This window comes from Ranitomeya imitator, chromosome 7 (genome assembly GCF_032444005.1).
Source record: "Ranitomeya imitator isolate aRanImi1 chromosome 7, aRanImi1.pri, whole genome shotgun sequence".
Lineage (NCBI taxonomy): Eukaryota > Metazoa > Chordata > Amphibia > Anura > Dendrobatidae > Ranitomeya > Ranitomeya imitator.
The window spans coordinates 218,963,205-218,986,578 of NC_091288.1; the positions used below are offsets into that span (position 1 = coordinate 218,963,205).

A 23,374-nucleotide genomic window follows, 5' to 3' on the forward strand; every position below is an offset into this window, starting at 1 on the left:
GTCTGATCGCAACCAAGCGACAGCTGCAGAGCTGGGTCTGATCCCAACCAAGCGACAGCTGCAGAGCTGGGTTTGATCCCAACCAAGCGACAGCTGCAGAGCTGGGTCTGATCGCAACCAAGCGACAGCTGCAGATAAAGGCCTAAAAAATAATACGGACAACCATAAAGAATAAAAAGTGTTCATTTTTCGGTTGGTCAGGCTTCGTGGGAACTTGTTTTTTTTTGCCACTGATCTGACTTTTTTATTGATACCGTTCTCATCTAGATACAATGTTTCTTATTGCACTTTTTGCGGAGTTGCGTTTTTTTCCTTAGCGGTCAGGTTAATTAATTTGATGAGGAGATATCAAACGTTTAATTTTTTTTGGTTTATTTTAAATGAGGGGGAAGAATACTTTTTTTTTTTTTTTAACTTTTTTTTGTTCACTTTATTTGTGAAATCTCAGCCTGTGATCGTCAGATGGATTGTACCATATACCGCAATACTATAGTAAGAATAATCGTGGAGTCTTATGAACACCAGTCATAGGTTGGTCTTCATAGAAGCACGGGGGTCTTCATAGAAGCACGGGGGTCTTCCTCTGGGGCCACCTGGAGGTCCTATATTTACAGTCGGAGCATGCGGATTCATTCTGGGCATAAACATGGGCAATGCCGGTTTATACTACGGATAATGCGCACTTTCTCTGTCCGGACAGTAGAGGGCAGGCGCGCGTCGTACTGACTTCATTGTGATTGCCTCCTCTGTTACCCTATCATCATGGAAATGATCAGATCAGGAGCCGCTGGGGTCTTTCTGCACTGTTGTGTGGACACTGTGGTCAGCAGTTATCAAAAATGGCGTAACCTGCTCCGTTATTACTTACTAAAGAGAATCCGTCAGCAGGTTTTTGCTATGTAATCAGAGAGCAGCATGATAGAGGGGCAGCATTTATATTGTGAGGGCATCAATCCGCAATTGGGCACTGAAAGAAAAGGTGAAAGGGTGTTTGCTGGAACAATCGCCACCATGGACAGGACCACATCTCCTGTACTCCATGGGCAAGCAGGGGCAACAAACCGCAAAATCTTGGATGCAAACGCAATGATGATTGATGGTCTTCTATCTGCAGAAACGAGTTCAGAAACTGCTGGCTGTTCTCCTGATCTCTAAATCGCTCAGTTTTCCTCTCTTTTGACTGTTATAGAATGTTTCTCCTACTTCAGTGCTATAAAAGCTTTCGGAAACTTTACAGTTTTTGATCCTTTTGAATTCAGATGGAAGGAAATTTATTTTTTACAAGTGTTCAAGAGAGTTCATGGGTAATGTAGAACGAGAGTCACGTGACAGGTTCTGGAGGAAAAAGACAAAAGAACCGCAGAGGTCGAAAGGGACCGAAAAAGTAGGCCGTCAAAACAAGAAGAAGGCACGCTTATAGAAAATATCACACTTGTGCAAATTGGGGGAAAAAGTGGAAAAACCCTTATTATAGGTGGAACATTGACTCACAGGGCAGTGTCGCTGCACATAAGGTTTCTTCCTTCTGGTAGAGAGCTAGTTTGCATACTTTTCTTCCAGAAATTATTATTTCTTCAAGAAAAACCTAGTATACCCCGATATATGCAGTCCTATGTAAGGCACAAAGTATTCCCAATAGAGTAGAGATCACAGTACTGGCGTATGAGCACGGCTTCAGCATCTTCCTCCATAGTCGTGAGCGATGACCAGTCCTGGACTCATCTCAGGGATTCTGTTTTTTTGTGTTTTTCAGTGAATTGTTGTACAACCAAGAGAGAAGATCAAGGAGCAACATCGAGAGGTGAGCAGTCCAAGAGAGAAGACCAAGGAGCAACATCGAGAGTTGAGCAGTCCAAGAGAGAAGACCAAGGAGCAACATCGAGAGGTGAGCAGCCGGAGAGAGAAGACCAAGGATCAACATCGAGAGGTGAGCAGTCCAAGAGAGAAGAGCAAGGAGCAACATCAAGAGGTGAGCAGTCCAAGAGAGAAGACCAAGGAGCAACATCGAGAGGTGACCAATCCAAGAGAGAAGATTAAGGAGCAACATCAAGAGGTGAGCAGTCCAAGAGAGAAGACGAAGGAGCAACATCGAGAGGTGAGCGGTGGCCTGGAGCCTCCTCACTATAGGTCCGAGGCCTTGATATAATCCAATAGAAAGAATGTTCTGCTTGAAATCCCGAATGTGTGTATATAGCCTTAACCCCGGTCCTGTGTCCTCCCTACACGCATACACGTTCATTGTAAGTCCCTGATAGCGCCATTATGAATTGGGGGGGAGTGGTATATGACTTTAACAGGGTCTTATGATGAAATAGGGGATGGGAGAGGATGCTATCAGGTACTTAGAAAAATTTAGACCTGGGCCCCCACCTGCATGTTGGCCAGATATATAAGCCCTCGAAGCGTTCTAGATCCTATAAAGACATATGTGTTCACCCCCATATAATTATGCTCCTAATCCTAGTCCCCTTCTTAGTATAATGTCCGACATCCTAGGCCCCTTCTTAGTATAATGTCCTCCACCTGGGCCCTTTTATGGAATATTGTCCCCCAACCTGGCCCCTTCTTAGTATATTATAATGTCCTCCACCTGGGCCCCTTCATGGAATATTGTCCCCCATCCTGGGCCCCTTCATACCCTAAGGTATTGAATACAATTATTTAAAAAAAAGAAAAATATAGATAGAATTTCTCTAAAACGAACATGAGATGCTCTACTCATCACAATGTAACATTACAGCCCTCCATGTCTGGACTCACCGCTTCTCTTCATTTTGATCTTTTATTTCAGCACCGATTCAGGAAACATCTCGGGGAGCGACATGCTGAGGTGAGAGGAGGAGGAGGAGAGGCTCCTTGTAAATCGTATCAGTCTCATCGAATAGTGAAGTCACTCATATAGGTGACTGTCGGGGACGGAGGACGATCATTAATCTCATAGCTTCTGTTCTCATTACAGATCAGGAGCATTTTGTGGACAGACATCGCGCTCAGCTGATACAGCGGGTGCATCTTCTGGGCCAAGTCCTGGACGACCTCCTTCAGAACAAGCTGCTGACATATGAAGGCTACAACACCGTGCTCAGCATGAAACCCTCCCAGCAGCAGATGCGAGAGCTCTACCGATACATGTCATCCTGGGGGAATAAAGACAAGGATAAGTTCCTGCAATCTCTGAAGACACACTACGCTCCGCTCATCAAGACTCTGGAGTAGACTGAACTGCCTCACATCATGAGTGGAGCGTCAGCTCCTGGGGTCAGTCCTGTAGCTGCAGCTATGGAGGAGGGGATGTGTCCTTCATCATTCTTTTATACGTAAAAACAAATAAAAAATCTGGTACCGAATTTATAAATGGTTTTCTATCATTTTTTGAATATGAAAACGCTAACATGAAATAGTCCCGGGCTACAGAAAAATAGTCCGAAGCTACAGTCGCTGTGACCAGTGGGGTACCGCAGGGGTCAGTATTGGGACCTGTTCTCTTCAACATATTCATTAATGATCTGGTAGAAGGTTTACACAGTAAAATATCGATATTTGCAGATGATACAAAACTATGTAAAGCAGTTAATACAAGAGAAGATCGTATTCTGCTACAGATGGATCTGGATAAGTTGGAAACTTGGGCTGAAAGGTGGCAGATGAGGTTTAACAATGATAAATGTAAGGTTATACACATGGGAAGAGGGAATCAATATCACCATTACACACTGAACGGGAAACCACTGGGTAAATCTGACAGGGAGAAGGACTTGGGGATCCTAGTTAATTATAAACTTACCTGGAGCAGCCAGTGCCAGGCAGCAGCTGCCAAGGCAAACAGGATCATGGGGTGCATTAAAAGAGGTCTGGATACACATGATGAGAGCATTATACTGCCTCTGTACAAATCCCTAGTTAGACCGCACATGGAGTACTGTGTCCAGTTTTGGGCACCGGTGCTCAGGAAGGATATAATGGAACTAGAGAGAGTACAAAGGAGGGCAACAAAATTAATAAAGGGGATGGGAGAACTACAATACCCAGATAGATTAGCGAAATTAGGATTATTTAGTCTAGAAAAAAGACGACTGAGGGGCGATCTAATAACCATGTATAAGTATATAAGGGGACAATACAAATATCTCGCTGAGGATCTGTTTATACCAAGGAAGGTGACGGGCACAAGGGGGCATTCTTTGCGTCTGGAGGAGAGAAGGTTTTTCCACCAACATAGAAGAGGATTCTTTACTGTTAGGGCAGTGAGAATCTGGAATTGCTTGCCTGAGGAGGTGGTGATGGCGAACTCAGTCGAGGGGTTCAAGAGAGGCCTGGATGTCTTCCTGGAGCAGAACAATATTGTATCATACAATTATTAGGTTCTGTAGAAGGACGTAGATCTGGGTATTTATTATGATGGAATATAGGCTGAACTGGATGGACAAATGTCTTTTTTCGGCCTTACTAACTATGTTACTATGTTACAGGAAAATAGTCTCAGGCTACAGAAAAATAGTAAGAGGCTACAGGAAAATAGTCTCAGGCTACAGGAAAATAGTCCAAGAAGCTACAGGAAAATAGTCCGAGGCTACAGGAAAATAGTCCGAGGCTACAGGAAAATAGTCAGAGGCTACAGAAAAATAGAGGCTACAGGAAAATAGCCACAGGCTACAGGAAAATAGTTTGAGGCTACAGAAAAATAGTCTGAGGCTACAGAAAAATAGAGGCTAGTAGTCAGAAGCTACAGGAAAATAGTCCAAGGCTACAGGAAAATAGTCGAGGCTACAGGAAAATAGTCTGAGGCTACAGGAAAATAGTCTGAGGCTACAGAAATATAGTCTGAGGCTACAGAAAAATAGAGGCTACAGGAAAATAGTCAGAAGCTGCAGGAAAATAATCCGAGGCTACAGGGAAATAGTCGAGGCTACAGGAAAATAGTCTCAGGCTACTTGAAAATAGATTCAGGTTGCAAGAAAATAGTCCCAGGCTACAGGAAAATAGTCGAGACTACAGGAAAATAGTCTCAGGGTACAGGGAAATAGTCCAAGGCTACAGGGAAATAGTCAAGACTACAGGAAAATAGTCACAGGCTACAGGAAAATAGTCTGAGGCTACAGGAAAATAGTCTCAGGCTACTGGAAAATAGTCTCGGGCTACAGGAAAATAGTCTCGGGCTACAGGAAAATAGTCTCGGGCTACAGGAAAATAGTCTCAGGCTACAGGAAAATAGTCTCAAGCTACTGGATAATAGACTCAGGTTGCAAGAAAATAGTCCCAGGCTACGGGAAAATAGTCGAGACTACAGGAAAATAGTCTCAGGCTACAGGGAAATACTCCGAGGCTACAGAAAAATAGTCTCAGGCTACTGGAAAATAGTCCCAGGCTACAGGAAGATAGTCTCGGGCTACAGGAAAATAGTCTCAGGCTACAGGAAAATAGTCTCAGGCTACAGGAAAATAGTCTCGGGCTACAGGAAAATTGTCAAGGCTACAGAAAAATAGTACGAAGCTACAGGAAAATAGTCCGAGGCTACAGGAAAATAGTCTCGGGCAACAGGAAAATAGTCTCGGGCTACAGGAAAATAGTCTCGGGCTACAGGAAAATAGTCTCGGGCTACAGGAAAATAGTCTCGGGCTACAGGAAAATAGTCTCGGGCTACAGGAAAATAGTCCCAGGCTACAGGAAAATAGTCCCAGGCTACAGGAAGATAGTCTCGGGCTACAGGAAAATAGTCTCAGGCTACAGGAAAATAGTCTCAGGCTACAGGAAAATAGTCTCGGGCTACAGGAAAATTGTCAAGGCTACAGGAAAATAGTACGAAGCTACAGGAAAATAGTCCGAGGCTACAGGAAAATAGTCTCGGGCAACAGGAAAATAGTCTCGGGCTACAGGAAAATAGTCTCGGGCTACAGGAAAATAGTCTCGGGCTACAGGAAAATAGTCTCGGGCTACAGGAAAATAGTCTCGGGCTACAGGAAAATAGTCTCGGGCTACAGGAAAATAGTCTCGGGCTACAGGAAAATAGTCCCAGGCTACAGGAAAATAGTCTCGGGCTACAGGAAAATAGTCTCGGGCTACAGGAAAATAGTCTCGGGCTACAGGAAAATAGACCCTGGCTACAGGAAAATAGTCCCAGGCTACAGGAAAATAGTCCCAGGCTACAGGAAAATAGTCCCAGGCTACAGGAAAATAGTCTCGGGCTACAGGAAAATAGTCTCGGGCTACAGGAAAATAGTCCCAGGCTACAGGAAAATAGTCCCAGGCTACAGGAAAATAGTCTCAGGCTACAGGAAAATAGTCTCGGGCTACAGGAAAATAGTCTCGGGCTACAGGAAAATAGTCTCAGGCTACAGGAAAATAGTCTCGGGCTACAGGAAAATTGTCAAGGCTACAGAAAAATAGTACGAAGCTACAGGAAAATAGTCCGAGGCTACAGGAAAATAGTCTCGGGCAACAGGAAAATAGTCTCGGGCTACAGGAAAATAGTCTCGGGCTACAGGAAAATAGTCTCGGGCTACAGGAAAATAGTCTCGGGCTACAGGAAAATAGTCCCAGGCTACAGGAAAATAGTCCCAGGCTACAGGAAAATAGTCTCGGGCTACAGGAAAATAGTCTCGGGCTACAGGAAAATAGTCTCGGGCTACAGGAAAATAGACCCTGGCTACAGGAAAATAGTCCCAGGCTACAGGAAAATAGTCCCAGGCTACAGGAAAATAGTCCCGGGCTACAGGAAAATAGAGGCTACAGGAAAATAGTTCCAGGCTACAGGAAAATAGAGGCTACAGGAAAATAGTTTCAGGTTGCAAGAAAATAGTCCCAGACTACAGGAAAATAGTCCCAGGCTTGACACGCATTCTTTGTGTCAGTCCACTCATGACCAATAGACACGGCCAGAAGTGTCTTTCCTGGGCCAAGGAGAAGAAGAACTGGACTGTTGTCAGTGGTCCAAGGTGTTGTTTTTCATTTGGAAATCAAGGTCCCAGAGTCTGGAGGAAGAGTGGAGAGGCCACAATCCAAGCTGCTGGAGGTCTAGTGTGAAGTCTCCACAATCGGTGATGGTTTGGGGAGCCATGTCATCTGCTGGTGTAGGTCCACTGTGTTTTATCAAGACGAAAGTCAGCGCAGCCGTCTACCAGGACATTGTAGAGCACTTCATGCTTCCCTCTGCCGACAAGCTTTTTGGAGATGGAAATGTCATTCTCCAGCAGGACTTGGCCCCTGTCCACACTGCCAAAAGTACCAATACCTGGTGTAAAAACAACAGTATCACTGGGCTTGATTGGCAGCAAACTCGCCTGACCTTAACCCCATAGAGAATCTATGGAGTATTGTCAAGAGGAAGATGAGAGACTCCAGACCCAACAATGCAGACGAGCTGAAGGCTGCTATCAAAGCAACCTGGGCTTCCATAACCCCTCAGCAGCGCCACAGGCTGATCGCCTCCATGCGGCTAGAAATGAAAAGCAGACAATACAGCTCTTTTGCATATAAAGAAAACATGGATTTCTCTGGAAAAAAGATAATAGATGGCAGTTATGAAGGTATCATTTTCTTCAGCTTCCTATGACCTGCGTGCACATATAGATGGCTAGTCCTACTGACAAATCCCCTTTATATGTGGCTGTCAATCTCTGACAGTGGCACTTGCTGTATGTATGCTTTGAGGTTGGTTCTGTTGCTCTATGTTATGAGCTTAGTTCTTGTACTGTATTTATGTTTTAAGCTTGGTTCTGGTGCTGTGTTTCTGATTTGAGGTTGGTTCTGTTGCTGTGCTTTAATTATGAGCTTAGTTCTTGTACTGTATTTATGTTTTAAGCTTGGTTCTGGTGCTTTATTTCTGATTTGAGGCTGGTTCTGTTGCTCTATTTATGTCATGAGCTTAGTTATTGTACTGTATTTATGTTTTAAGCTTGGTTCTGGTTCTGTGTTTCTGTTTTGAGCTTGGCTCTGTTGTATTTCTGTTTTGATCTTGGTTCCGTTGCTGTAATTCTGTTTGCAGCATGGTTCTGGGGCTGTGTTTCTGATTTGAGGTTGGTTCTGTTGCTATACTTATGTTATGAGCTTAGTTCTTGTACTGTATTTATGTTTTAAGCTTGGTTCTGGTGCTGTATTTCTGATTTGAGGTTGGTTCTGTTGCTCTATGTTATGATCTTAGGTCTTGTACTGTATTTATGTTTTAAGCTTGGTTCTGGTGCTGTATTTCTGATTTGAGGTTGGTTCTGTTGCTATACTTATGCTATGATCTTAGTTCTTGTACTGTATTTATGTTTTAAGCTTGGTTCTGGTGCTGTATTTCTGATTTGAGGTTGGTTTTGTTGCTGTGCTTTAATTATGAGCTTAGTTCTTGTACTGAATTTATGTTTTAAGCTTGGTTCTGGTGCTTTATTTCTGATTTGAGGCTGGTTCTGTTGCTCTATTTATGTCATGAGCTTAGTTATTGTACTGTATTTATGTTTTAAGCTTGTTTCTGGTGCTGTGTTTCTGTTTTGAGCTTGGCTCTGTTGTATTTCTCTTTTGATCTTGGTTCTGGTGCTGTAATTCTGTTTGCAGCATGGTTCTGGGGCTCTGTTTCTGATTTGAGGTTGGTTCTGTTGCTATACTTATGTTATGATCTTAGTTCTTGTACTGTATTTATGTTTTAAGCTTGGTTCTGATGCTGTACTTCTGATTTGAGGTTGGTTTTGTTGCTGTGCTTTAGTTATGAGCTTAGTTCTTGTACTGTATTTATGTTTTAAGCTTGGTTCTGGTGCTGTATTTCTGATTTGAGGTTGGTTCTGTTGCTCTATGTTATGATCTTAGGTCTTGTACTGTATTTATGTTTTAAGCTTGGTTCTGGTGCTGTATTTCTGAATTGAGCTTGGCTCTGTTGTATTTCTGTTTTGATCTTGGTTCCGTTGCTGTATTTCTGTTTTGATCTTGGTTCTGGTGCTGTAATTCTGTTTGCAGCATGGTTCTGGGGCTGTGTTTCTGATTTGAGGTTGGTTCTGTTGCTATACTTATGTTATGAGCTTAGTTCTTGTACTGTATTTATGTTTTAAGCTTGGTTCTGATGCTGTACTTCTGATTTGAGGTTGGTTTTGTTGCTGTGCTTTAGTTATGAGCTTAGTTCTTGTACTGTATTTATGTTTTAAGCTTGGTTCTGGTGCTGTATTTCTGATTTGAGGTTGGTTCTGTTGCTCTATGTTATGATCTTAGGTCTTGTACTGTATTTATGTTTTAAGCTTGGTTCTGGTGCTGTATTTCTGAATTGAGGTTGGTTCTGTTGCTCTATGTTATGATCTTAGGTCTTGTACTGTATTTATGTTTTAAGCTTGGTTCTGGTGCTGTATTTCTGATTTGAGCTTGGCTCTGTTGTATTTCTGTTTTGATCTTGGTTCCGTTGCTGTATTTACGTTTTGATCTTGGTTCTGGTGCTGTAATTCTGTTTGCAGCATGGTTCTGGGGCTGTGTTTCTGATTTGAGGTTGGTTCTGTTGCTATACTTATGTTATGAGCTTAGTTCTTGTACTGTATTTATGTTTTAAGCTTGGTTCTGGTGCTGTATTTCTGATTTGAGGTTGGTTCTGTTGCTCTATGTTATGATCTTAGGTCTTGTACTGTATTTATGTTTTAAGCTTGGTTCTGGTGCTGTATTTCTGATTTGAGCTTGGCTCTGTTGTATTTCTGTTTTGATCTTGGTTCCATTGCTGTATTTACGTTTTGATCTTGGTTCTGGTGCTGTAATTCTGTTTGCAGCATGGTCTGGGGCTGTGTTTCTGATTTGAGATTGGTTCTGTTGTTGTATATACGATATGAGCTTGGTCCTCGTGCTATATTTTATTCATACAGCTATGGAGACAGAAATATAAAAAGGTTATGGCTCTTGGAACAAGAAGAAGAAAAATTGAAAGCGGAAAAATTGAAAGCGCAAAAATGAAATACCCTGGATTTTTAAGGGGTTAACGGTGTGAGCACGAAGATCACATGAAGATGAAAGAAAGAGAGGACAAGTACGCGCTGCCTGCAAATAAGAAGCTCCGGCAGCGGGAGAGTTAATACACGTTCCCGCCACTTTAGTTCCAATAGTCACTTTCAGTTTCTAGGTCTTCTCCTTTCCTGGTTTCTGCAGGAAATACTACAACCCGAGCATAGGACGGCGAACGCATTCTACGTGCGGAGGACCCTCCAGACATGGCCGGTAAGTGCACAAAGTTCCTGCATCCAGCAGTCCGTGTCTGTTGATGGACTAATACTTGTATCTAGGGAATGCCACATAGTACAGCTCAGTCAGCATATATTTATGCACAACATAGCACAGAAAATTTTTTCTCTATACTATGTTGTGCATAAATATGTGATTCTTCAGAATTTCTTTTAGTCTTTGCCTGATGAAGAGACCTGTGTAGTCTCGAAAGCTGCAATTTGTTACCATCTTTTCAGTTAGCCATTAAAAAGGTATCAACCACTGAGGACTCTCAATTCCAAATATTTTTTTGTACAAAAATACACATCCCTGTATATATAGTGTACGGTACATACACTAAAAGCCTAAGAAAAACTAGAACGGGGCTCTAGAACCGGAGAACCATGCTCAACTCAAAGGTGAGCAAAAATGCTGTGACTTTTGGATTTTTCACACAAGCCCCCGGTCAGATCAACCAAAGTGAGGAGCGCATGAGCAGGATGGGACGGAGCAAAGACCACCCAACAAATTCTTCAAAAGTTACTCCACTTTGATAATAAAACGGAGCGCACCATAGTGTAATACTGTTAAGGTGAAGAGAAAAAAAAACATAAGTGTAAACTAACCCTATGTACAGTTGTGCTCAAAAGTTTACACACCCCGGAAGAATTTTTGCTTTCTTGGCCTTTTTGTCAGAGGATATGAATGATAACACCAAAACCTTTCCTCCACTCATGGTCAGTGGTTGGGTGAAGCAATTTATTGTCAAACTACTGTGTTTTCTCTTTTTATCATAACGACATCCTACAGCTCTGCTCTGCTCCAGTCCCTCATCCTGCGGCTCTGCTCCCCTCCCGCATACTGCGGCTCTGCTCTCGTCCCACATCCTGCGGCTCTGCTCTGCTCTGCTCCCGTCCCGCATCCTGCGGGTCTGCTCCTCTCCCGCATCCTGCGGCTCTGCTCTCCTCCAGTCCCGCACCCTGCAGCTCTGCTCTGCTCACGTCCTGCGGCTCTGCTCTCCTCCAGTCCTGCACCCTGCAGCTCTGCTCTGCTCCCGTCCCGCATCCTGCAGCTCTGCTCTGCTCCCGTCCCGCAACCTGCAGCTCTGCTCTGCTCCCGTCCCGCATCCTGCGGCTCTGCTCTGCTCCCGTCCCGCATCCTGCAGCTCTGCTCTCCTCCAGTCCTGCACCCTGCAGCTCTGCTCTGCTCATGTCCTGCATCCTGCAGCTCTGCTCTGCTCACGTCCTGCATCCTGCGGCTCTGCTCTCCTCCAGTCCCGCACCCTGCAGCTCTGCTCTACTCACATCCTGCGGCTCTGCTCTCCTCCAGTCCTGCACCCTGCAGCTCTGCTCTGCTCCCGTCCCGCATCCTGCAGCTCTGCTCTGCTCCCGTCCCACATCCTGCGGTTCTGCTCTGCTCCTGTCCTACATCCTGCGGCTCTGCTCCATTGATAACTCATTAAGTAGCGCGCCTCATCTTATTACTACATGCCCATCAGTAAGACTTAACGAGCCCAACGTGTTTGTTGTCTGTTACCATGGAGACACATTGTTTGTGGTCTGTTACCGTGGAGACACATCCAAGCATATAAAATCTGCATCAAATCCGCTGGGTGTGCATGTGGCTCATAGCGTGAGGAGGCAGAGGAGCAGTCAGCCTCAGAATGCACAGGATGTGGTGTCAGACAACCTCACACTCCAGACAATGCAGTGAGGCCGGAGTCATTGATCATAGCGGAGTCCTAAAGGCACAGACCTTGGCCTATACCAGAGACAACAAATTGCAGGCAAGAATTCCATAATTCATCAGGAAAGCACAATTATCTTATTATTTCCATGAAAGGTCTTTAGCGGCAGAGATGACAGAGTTATTACTGTCACACGAGGGAAACAGATTTGACAATATTTTCCAATTGCAGGAATTACAGATAAGGAGCATTTTGTGGACAGACATCGCGTCGCACTGATAGGACGGGTGGTTTTGGTGGATCCGATCCTCGATGATCTCCGTCAGTGGAGGCTGCTGACAGGTGAACACTACGACACGGTGCGAAGCAAGACGACCTCACAGGAGAAGATGCGAGAGCTCTACCGTCACGTGGATTCCTGGGGAAATAAAGACAAGGATTGCTTCCTGCAATCTCTGAAGAAAAATAACCCGCCACTCGTCAGGGATCTAGAAAGGGACTAAAGCCTGAAGGACACTGGCTGGAGCTCGGCTAGAGAGTCAGCTCCTGGGATCAGCGTCGTGTAGCTGCGGTTGTGGACGGTGTTGTGTCGTTCAGCGCTTGTCCATGTTCATCATCATTGAGGTTCACGACCTTTTTGAAATGTCTAGATTGTAAATGTATAATCCTAGTCTGGGGAGAGTAGTCTTTACACCGTACAGTCATATGATGTGGAAAATCACAGGTGATTTCATCATTACACCAGTGTAAAATGACCACATAAAAGCCAAAAACTGAGGCAAAAAACATGAACATTAATATAAAATTAACAAAAAGGCTCAATGAAAAATGTTGTTTTGTACAAATCCAGTCAATATATGGATGGAAGAATCTTTGTTTTGTGCTTCGGACCGATCTCTGAGGACGTCCCGCTCCATTTCCACTGCGTGGTCAGACACAGATTCTCCTGCTTATCACAGGTGATCACCGGGGACCAGAAACGCCAATCCTGTCTGTGGAATAAACGCAGTCAAATAAATAAGGCAGCACAACTGCGGCGCTAAAACATGAAACATGAAAATTGAACTGCATTACTGCTCTGGAAATATGAAAAAATGAGAGCGTTTAGCTAATAAATTGGCCAATTCATGTGTACCTGGTAGCCACATTATGGCATCTCTCGTATACCAGGTCCTAGACTTTCCTTTCCTCGCTGAGAATAAACGTCTTCATCTGAATGGGTACCTGTGAAACCTCTTCTCAGCGAGGAAAGGAAAGTGTAGGACCTGGTATACGAGAGATGCCCTAATGTGGCTACCAGGTACACATGAATTGGCCAATTTATGAGCTAAACGCTCTCATTTTTTCATATTTCTAGCGCAGTAATGCAGTACAATTTTCATGTTTTAGCACCGCAGTGTGCTGCCTTATTTATTTGACTGTATATGAGTTGGTGACTCTAGGTTCAGCACCTGTTCACACTTAGTCTATGTTTGGATGTGACGGTCAGTTTTTTAAAATTTATTGTGGAATAAATGCAGTGATCTTGGTGAGAAATTTCACTTAATATATCCTGGTACCTCATAATGCTTCCACGTAAAGCAGCTCTGTCATCATCACCTATAGAAAAGCAGCACAGTATGAAGGAAACTCGGCTCCTTATTGCCAGAAAAGACCAAAAAATATTAATGTTTGGATGATGATTCAATACTAGGATTTCGGAGTATTGATGAGGCAGCGTTACACCCAAATGTTATGAATCCGGAGTATTCGTGAGACAGCGTTCCATCTGATTTTTAGGAGTCCGGTGTATTCATGAGGCAGCGTTCCACCCGAATGTTATGAGTCCGCTGGATTCATGAGGCAGAGTTCCACCTAAATTATGAATCCGGTGTATTCATGAGGCAGAGTTCCATCTGATTTTTAGGATTCCGGTATATTCATGAGGCAGCGTTCCACCCGAATGTTATGAGTCTGATGTAGTCATGAGACAGCGTTCCATCTGATTTTTAGGAGTCCGATGTATTAATGAGGCAGCGTTCCATCTGATTTTTAGGAGTCCGATGTATTAATGAGGCAGCGTTCCATCTGATTTTTAGGAGTCCGATGTATTCATGAGACAGCGTTCCATCTAATTTTTAGGAGTCCGATGTATTCATGAGACAGCGTTCCATCTAATTTTTAGGAGTCCGGTGTATTCATGAGACAGCGTTCCATCTGATTTTTAGGAGTCCGGTGTATTCATGAGACAGCGTTCCATCTAATTTTTAGGAGTCCAGTGTATTCATGAGACAGCGTTCCATCTAATTTTTAGGAGTCCGGTGTATTCATGAGACAGCGCTCCATCTAATTTTTAGGAGTCCAGTGTATTCATGAGACAGCGTTCCATCTGATTTTTAGGAGTCCGATGTATTCATGAGGCAGCGTTCCATCTGATTTTTAGGAGTCCGGTGTATTTATGAGGCAGTGTTCCAACCAAATGTTATGAGTCCGGTGTATTCATGAGACAGCGTTCCACCCGAATGTTATGAGTCCAATGTATTCATGAGACAGCATTCCATCTGATTTTTATGAGTCTGGTGTATTCATGAGACAGTGTTCCATCTGATGTTTATGAGTCTGGTGTATTCATGAGACAGCGTTCCATCTGATTTTTAGGAGTCCGATGTATTCATGAGGCAGCGTTCCATCTGATTTTTAGGAGTCCGGTGTATTTATGAGGCAGTGTTCCACCCGAATGTTATGAGTCCGGTGTATTCATGAGACAGCCTTCCACCCGAATGTTATGAGTCCATTGTATTCATGAGACAGCATTCCATCTGATTTTTAGGAGTCCGGTGTATTTATGAGGCAGTGTTCCACCCGAATGCTATGAGTCCGGTGTATTCATGAGACAGCTTTCCACCCGAATGTTATGAGTCCGATGTATTCATGAGGCAGCGTTCCACCCGAATGCTAGGAATCCGGTGTATTCATGAGACAGCGTTCCATCTGATTTTTAGGAGTCCGGTGTATTTATGAGGCAGTGTTCCACCCGAATGCTATGAGTCCGGTGTATTCATGAGACAGCTTTCCACCCGAATGTTATGAGCCCGATGTATTCATGAGGCAGCGTTCCACCCGAATGCTAGGAATCCGGTGTATTCATGAGACAGCATTCCATCTGATTTTTAGGAGTCCGAGTCCGGTGTATTTATGAGGCAGTGTTCCACCCGAATGCTAGGAGTCTGGTGTATTCATGAGACAGCATTCCACCCGAATGTTATGAGTCCGATGTATTCATGAGACAGTGTCCCATCTGATTTTTAGGAGTCCGGTGTATTCATAAGGCAGCGTTCCATCTGATTGTTATAATTCCGGTGTATTCATGGCTCGAGACCAATCAGGAGGCCAAAATCTAAACTATTTATTCCAAACTTTTCATACCTCGGATTAAAAAACGTTGCAGTGACTGTCACTACTGAAATGTTACGAAGATCAATCCATGATACACTTACTGCCAAAAACATAATAGATACAAACTGCAATGTGCACAAACTACTCTTGACAAGTCACCAAACCTGTTTTGTCTCTGTGGTTATCTAGACGCCAAGGTTAGATGAATGTCTTGGTTTTTTTTTGGATAATTTGGTCGCTGCCTCTGCAGCGGTGCACAGCTGTTTCTCTAAGAATACAAGGCGCCAGGTTGAAATGATAAATTCCGCATTTGCTAACAAACATTGAATTAATCAGAGATGTTATCGCAGCACGGCTGATGTTCTGTACCTGGCTGTTTAGCTGACTGAAAGTAAATAACGAAGGGCAAAGGGTAAAGTTCATGTTTTTATTTTGTCTCATAATTTTCCGATTTATATCCTTATTGCGTTTTTGTACTTGTATAACATTACGGACTGTCATTTTGTTTCCAGCGTGCACTTTATGATGCAGCGATCAGTCTAATGATCTCACACCTGTATCTCCCTTTCTGTCCCCTCCACATTTCTTTTTATTCCATACATGCGAGTTGGAGTTCTTCAAGGCCACAAGTAAAGATGATTTAGACCTAGTAGTCATTGTTATCTCCTCTGCATGTACACTGGAGATACATCAGCGTTTACTGCAAAAGATCATTTTTTATTGCTAGTTCAGGTTTTCACAGAAACCAAAGTTTGAAGTGTTGTCAAGGGCTGTGAACGCCATAAATGAGACAGTCATCAGTCAACTGCACGTGTAGCTGACAGCTAGTCCTCCATGGTCCCTATAGACTGCCCGCCTGCGCCGTCACATTGGAGAGCGGACATGGGCCACCGCCTGACACTTTTGGTGTCTTATCTTCCATCTGAACAAAAAGCTCAGGCTGAAGCTCAAGATGCGAAACTCTTCTGTCCTCTGGGGAGAGCTGAGAGGTCCACATAAAGATTTGATTATTTGTGGGTTTGGAAAAAGTTCTTCAACTAGATTCCTCCTTGGTGTCTTTTGCACCGAGCTGCAGGTCCTGTACACCCATCTGTATATTGACCCCTACAGGCTCATCCTTTCTATAAAAAAAGACCATTGTTACAATAATGGATGAAACAAAAGAAAATAGGATATTGCAGGAAAAAAAAACATGTTTTTCAAAATGGAGCAGAAATTATAAGCCCGCCTATGTTGCAGAACAAAAAGATTATCTGAAGATCCGCTGCTTAACCGACCATGGGGAAGATCTTTATTGATGTCCTGATCCAAGCTGTGGGGAGGATGGCATTTAAGATGCTTGATCATAAGGGATTTTGCATGATCTCCAATATGCTGGAAGATGTGGATGATCTTATTCGAAGAATTCTCTTTGAAGATTTTCTTGAGAAGATTCAATGACAAAATGGTGGAAAGCCAATATGGAGCAGGCAGACACTGAGGATGCTGCCGAACTATGAGCTGACCCGGGCTGTTCAAGAAGTAATAGATGGGACTGAAAAAGCAGAGGACCACGTGCGTGATAGGCAAGAACCAGAATCCTTCAAGAATAAAACCAGCTGTAGAGATCTCACTATAAGAGGCCAATAGTATAACTGGCCCTCCACAGAGGATATAAGGTGTAGTTAAGCAAATATCACCTGCAGTCCTATGTAACACCACCGATAACACAGTGATCACTCTCTGAGTACAGATAATGTAGTAGATGTCACCTGCAGTCCTATGTAACACCACAGATAACACAGTGATAACTCTCTGAGTACAGATAATGTAGTAGATGTCACCTGCAGTCCTATGTAACACCACAGATAACACAGTGATAACTCTGTGAGTACAGATAATGTAGTAGATGTCACCTGCAGTCCCATGTAACACCACAGATTACACAGTGATCACTCTCTGAGTACAGATAATGTAGTAGATGCAACCTGCAGTCCCATGTAACACCACAGATGACACAGTGATCACTCTCTGAGTACAGATAATGGATGAGATGTCACCTGCAGTCCTATGTAACACCACAGGTATTAATATGCACTTTATTAGGCAATATGTTCTCCCTATAACCGCAGTGGTTGAGTAAGCCATGTGTGATTGGGAAATTCCATGCGCTTTGCAAGCACAGAAGATGGAGCAGACGTTCCCTGCAGTCACTCTCTTCTGTGACATTTGGAAGGACAGTTTCCTGCGATGAATCATTATAGACAACTTTCTTAAACATAAAAGAATTCTTATTTCAAAGCACCAATTTCATAGTGCTCAGGGATTTCCTAAGGATTTTATAAAACTGTCCAAAACTCACACAAAAAAATTAAAACAAAAGAACGTATGCTTTCCAGGGGAAGCCTCTGCCCTGCGCTCCTTTCCAGGTGAAGCCTCTGCCCTGCGCTCATTTCCAGGTGAAGCCTCTGCCCTGCGCTCATTTCCAGGTGAAGCCTCTGCCCTGCGCTCCTTTCCAGGTGAAGCCTCTGCCCTGCGCTCCTTTCCAGGTGAAGCCTCTGCCCTGCGCTCCTTTCCAGGTGAAGCCTCTGCCCTGCGCTCCTTTCCAGGTGAAGCCTCTGCCCTGCGCTCCTTTCCAGGTGAAGCCTCTGCCCTGCGCTCCTTTCCAGGTGAAGCCTCTGCCCTGCGCTCCTTTCCAGGTGAAGCCTCTGCCCTGCGCTCCTTTCCAGGTGAAGCCTCTGCCCTGCGCTCCATTCCGAGGTGAAACCTCTGCCCTGCGCTCATTTCCAGGTGAAGCCTCTGCCCTGCGCTCCATTCTAGGTGAAGCCTCTGCCCTGCGCTCCATTCCAGGTGAAACCTCTGCCCTGCGCTCCATTCTAGGTGAAGCCTCTGCCCTGCGCTCCATTCCAGGTGAAGCCTCTGCCCTGCGCTCCATTCTAGGTGAAGCCTCTGCCCTGCGCTCATTTCCAGGTGAAGCCTCTGCCTGCGCTCCATTCTAGGTGAAGCCTCTGCTCTGCGCTCTTTTCCAGGTGAAGCCTCTGCCCTGCGCTCATTTCCAGGTGAAGCCTCTGCCCTGCGCTCCATTCCAGGTGAAGCCTCTGCCCTGCGCTCATTTCCAGGTGAAGCCTCTGCCCTGCGCTCATTTCCAGGTGAAGCCTCTGCCCTGCGCTCATTTCCAGGTGAAGCCTCTGCCCTGCGCTCATTTCCAGGTGAAGCCTCTGCCCTGCGCTCATTTCCAGGTGAAGCCTCTGCCCTGCGCTCATTTCCAGGTGAAGCCTCTGCCCTGCGCTCATTTCCAGGTGAAGCCTATGCCCTGCGCTCATTTCCAGGTGAAGCCTCTGTCCTGCGCTCATTTCCAGGAGAAGCCTCTGCCCTGCGCTCCATTCCAGGTGAAGCCTCTGCCCTGCGCTCATTTCCAGGTGAAGCCTCTGCCCTGCGCTCATTTCCAGGTGAAGCCTCTGCCCTGCGCTCATTTCCAGGTGAAGCCTCTGCCCTGCGCTCATTTCCAGGTGAAGCCTCTGCCCTGCGCTCATTTCCAGGAGAAGCCTCTGCCCTGCGCTCATTTACAGGTGAAGCCTCTGCCCTGCGCTCATTTCCAGGTGAAGCTTCTGCCCTGCGCTCCATTCTAGGTGAAGCCTCTGCCCTGCGCTCCATTCCAGGTGAAGCCTCTGCCCTGCGCTCCATTCCAGGTGAAGCCTCTGCCCTGCGCTCATTTCCAGGAGAAGCCTCTGCCCTGCGCTCATTTCCAGGTGAAGCCTCTGCCCTGCGCTCATTTCCAGGAGAAGCCTCTGCCCTGCGCTCCATTCCAGGTGAAGCCTCTGCCCTGCGCTCATTTCCAGGTGAAGCCTCTGCCCTGCGCTCATTTCCAGGTGAAGCCTCTGCCTTGCGCTCATTTCCAGGTGAAGCCTCTGCCCTGCGCTCATTTCCAGGTGAAGCCTCTGCCCTGCGCTCATTTCCAGGTGAAGCCTCTGCCCTGCGCTCATTTCCAGGTGAAGCCTCTGCCCTGCGCTCATTTCCAGGTGAAGCCTCTGCCCTGCGCTCATTTACAGGTGAAGCCTCTGCCCTGCGCTCATTTACAGGTGAAGCCTCTGCCCTGCGCTCATTTCCAGGTGAAGCCTCTGCCCTGCGCTCATTTCCAGGTGAAGCCTCTGCCCTGCGCTCATTTCCAGGTGAAGCCTCTGCCCTGCGCTCATTTCCAGGTGAAGCCTCTGCCCTGCGCTCATTTCCAGGAGAAGCCTCTGCCCTGCGCTCATTTCCAGGTGAAGCCTCTGCCCTGCGCTCATTTCCAGGAGAAGCCTCTGCCCTGTGCTCATTTCCAGGTGAAGCCTCTGCCCTGCGCTCATTTCCAGGTGAAGCCTCTGCCCTGCGCTCATTTCCAGGTGAAGCCTCTGCCCTGCGCTCATTTCCAGGTGAAGCCTCTGCCCTGCGCTCATTTCCAGGTGAAGCCTCTGCCCTGCGCTCATTTCCAGGTGAAGCCTCTGCCCTGCGCTCATTTCCAGGAGAAGCCTCTGCCCTGCGCTCATTTCCAGGTGAAGCCTCTGCCCTGCGCTCATTTCCAGGTGAAGCCTCTGCCCTGCGCTCATTTCCAGGTGAAGCCTCTGCTCTCTGTCCTGCAGAGATGGACATCAGGAGAGCCTAGACTGTGGTGTTCTGGTCATAGCCAGGACCACTGCAGACATCTATAGAGACCACCGCCATATGTACCTGCTACTATCATTCCTTTTTTGTAAGCTGTCCATATCCAATGAGCTACTGAAGGAGAATCCCACACAGCGAGTCCAGTAGTAACGTGTCGTCAATCCCCACAATATGGTCCCAGCGTGACGACTGACGTCGCTTCAGTCCTTCTGAACCATTTACCAGAATTTAATGGGATTTGATTGTTGGAGAGGGGCAGGACTCAACTCTGCAATATTAACCCTAAGGCCGGGGTCACACTTGCACGAGTCTCTCGCCTCAATACCCGGCACTGCTGCTGGCACTCGGGGCCGGAGCGTTCAGCTACATAGGAATACACACAGCCACACACTCCGGTGCCGAGTGCCGGCGGCAGTGCCGGGTATTGAGGCGAGAGATTCATGCAAGTCTTTCGCAAGTGTGACCCCGGCCTAAAAGTGAAAGTTACTATCAGCATATTCAAATAGAGGAGCAAGGAACAAAAGGTTTACGCAAGGAGGCTGAGAAAGATCAAGTACAAAGAGCAATACTGATTTGCCACAACAAAGATGAATTGGACAACTTCCCACAGTCATAAGTAATGAAGGAATAAAGGTACCGTTACACTAAACGACTTACCAACGATCACAAGCAGCGATACGACCTGGCCGTGATCGTTGGTAAGTCGTTGTGTGGTCACACAGACAGCTCTCTCCAGCGACCAACGATCAGGGGAACAACTTCGGCATCGTTGAAACTGTCTTCAACGATGCCGAAGTCCCCGGGTAACCAGGGTAAACATCGGGTTACTAAGTGCAGGGCCGCGCTTAGTAACCCGATATTTACCCTGGTTACCATTGTAAAAGTTAACAAAAAAAAAAAAACACTACATACTCACATTCCGATGTCTGTCACGTCCCCCGGCGTCCACAGGGTTAAAACTGCTTTCGGCAGGAGCACTGCTAATGCACGCGCTGCTGCCAAGAGCTTTCCCTGCACTGTGTCAGCGCCGGCAGTAAAGCAGTGGTGACATCAGGATAGTTATAAACTTATAGTTATAGTGATAGTTATAGTCAGGATAGCAGGAGTTATAAACTTTATGCTGGTGGTGTTCTTAAAGGGAACCTGTCACCCCGAAAATCGCGGATGAGGTAAGCCCACCGGCATCAGGGGCTTATCTGCAGCATTCTGTAATGCTATAGATAAGCCCCCGATGTTACCTGAAAGAGGAGAAAAAGAGGTTATATTATACTCACCCAGGGGCGGTCCCGCTGCTGGTCAGGTCGGATGGGCGTCTCCGGTCCGCTGCGGCGCCTCCCATCTTCATTACAAGACATCCTCTTCTGATCTTCAGCCACAGCTCCGGCGCAGGCGTACTTTGCTCTGCCCTGTTGAGGGCAGAGGATAGTACTGCAATGCGCAGGCGCCGGAAAGGTCAGAGGCCGCCGCAGCGGACCAGAGACGCCCATCATTAACCCCCACATGACCAGTCCAGAGGGAGAATAGCAGAAAACAAACTCCGGACTGGATCATGACAGCCATGTTAAATGTCACTGTCGTAGATTGACAGCAGCATTTAACATGTTAACAGCCGTTGGTAGATCGCGATTTTCACCCACAGCTGTTAGGGGCGCATGACAGCTGATCAGATCAGCTGTCATGGGCCGGAAAAGGTGCAGTCTCAGCACCAGATCCTGCATCAAAGAGGGGGAGCAACCTATGACGGACGTAGCACGTCATAGGTCATTAAGGGGTTAAGCATACTGTTAAGGGAGAGATAAAAACTAAGCCATAATAAATGATTCAAGTAAAAATAAGTATTAAATAAGTAACAAGTTTAAAGTTACATAAATTAGTACTACCGTAATTGTTATAAAAGGAAACTAAAACAGTGCAGACATAGCTTTTTTTGAATGTAACTATCATCTCGGAGCTATAACATTCTTAGATTTCTTTAAATCTTGAAATGTAAACCATATCCTTTCTAGTATTGAGCCCCTTCATTTAGTACAGGGGTGTCAAACTGCAATCCTTGAGGGCTGCAAACTTGTTGTGTTTTCAGGATTTCCTTGTACTGCACAGGTGATAATTTAATCACCTACACAAATAATGAGTTGGTGATTAAATTATCACCTGTGCAGTACAAGGAAATCCTGAAAACATGACCTGTTTGCAGCCCTCAAGGATTGCAGTTTGACACCCCTGATTTAGTATCAATCACTTGATAGTGATTCTCAAGTTTTTCTTTTCTCTAACCTACTACCAAACACGGTACAAAGATCATATTTTTCCTTGAAATACCAAAAACATTTCTAGTTTTTGATGCGTTTCTGTTTGATTTGCTTCAAGCTAATTTTTTTTGAGCATTTTTATTGTTTAAGACGCAGTGAAGGTTTTGTTTGTAGATTAATTTTAGTAAATTTAATTTGTGGCATTAGTTTTTGCTAGTGCTCTAAGTTCAATACAGAAGCCGATCGGAAAGAAGCAAGAAAAAAAATCAGATATTCACATTTTCAAAATAAGACTACTGACGTTGAAAAAAAAAAAGCCACCAAAATCACACAGAAAAGTTTTGAAGAGTTTTTCATATTTGGGGCAAAACAAAAAAAAACAAAAACAAATGTACTATTAACAAATGCCACAAAAAATGTGTGAAAACTCTCCAAGGGCTCATCCGGTTGTTTTGGTAGGTGTGGTATCGGTGGGCTCTAGAACCCTTTATAATCAATGTGATGAGTCACATGACCATTTTTGTGGAGCGATTGTCTGTAAAAATAATAAAAGAAAATAAATCTATTTCGTATGTTTACGCTCTTGTAGACCAAAGTCACCCATTCAACTGAAAAGGTCCTTAAAAAAAACCCACAAAAAACATAGCACTTGGACGCTATTTGTTTTTAGTTTTGAGAAGGTGAATTGTCAGAAAAACAATAATTCTTGCATTTTTATTTTTACAGTGTTGACCATGTGGGATAAGTGAAGCAAAATATTGAATGTTCAGACTTTTTTGGACATTCAGTTCCTTAAAGAAACTGCATTTGTAGATTTTTCTTAACAAATAAGAAAAAAAAAAGGAGGAGATTGTAATTTTTATGTTTTGCATTTGTTTTCACCCTGTGGGAATGTTTCCTTGGGTTTCTGGTCTTTAGCGGAGTCATGACAGCAAAATAAAGAACAATGTGCCATAACATGACAGAGACGTGTAGCCACGGATCTCGGAATGGCCTGGAGGTGATGAAATGTGTAACTTCTTGATAGGAAGTAAAACTCTCACTGCAAAACAGTAGCGGGTGTCTTCCATTGTGTGGCGTGACGGACGCTTGCAGAACTACATTGTAGCACTGAGCATTTAATAAATTGTACCGTAGTGACACGGTCTATGATACATTGTACTTTATAAGTAGATGACATCATTAACCACATCTCTTCTTACTGTCCTGGTTACATTGGAACGTCCTGCTTTAGCTCATCCCTATAGCTTATCCCCATGCAAAACAAAAATAAAATTAATAGATTTAACTGCATTGTAGCTGG

The 23,374-nt window shown here is 45.0% G+C and overlaps 2 protein-coding genes across 3 annotated transcripts in view; one reads left to right on the forward strand and one right to left on the reverse strand.

Moving 5' to 3' along the window:
• TRIM72 (tripartite motif containing 72) overlaps nt 1–2,860 on the reverse strand; it is a 26,462-nt gene extending 23,602 nt beyond the window's left edge. The window contains exon 1 of one of the 2 annotated variants that reach the window (XM_069735028.1): nt 2,761–2,860. The gene's annotated coding sequence lies outside the window, so the exon portion shown is untranslated. The remainder of the gene's footprint in view (nt 1–2,760) is intronic. The other variant, XM_069735030.1, reaches the window with a different exon arrangement.
• Nucleotides 1–12,893, forward strand: part of LOC138646206 (pyrin-like) — a 16,324-nt gene extending 3,431 nt beyond the window's left edge. The window contains exons 2-6 of the mRNA XM_069735669.1: nt 1,754–2,011; nt 2,792–2,824; nt 2,960–3,212; nt 10,954–11,072; nt 12,062–12,893. Coding sequence (XP_069591770.1) covers nt 1,754–2,011; nt 2,792–2,824; nt 2,960–3,212; nt 10,954–11,072; nt 12,062–12,333 — 935 coding nt within the window. The 3' untranslated portion in view covers nt 12,334–12,893. The remainder of the gene's footprint in view (nt 1–1,753; nt 2,012–2,791; nt 2,825–2,959; nt 3,213–10,953; nt 11,073–12,061) is intronic.
• Nucleotides 12,894–23,374: the final 10,481 nt, after the last annotated feature.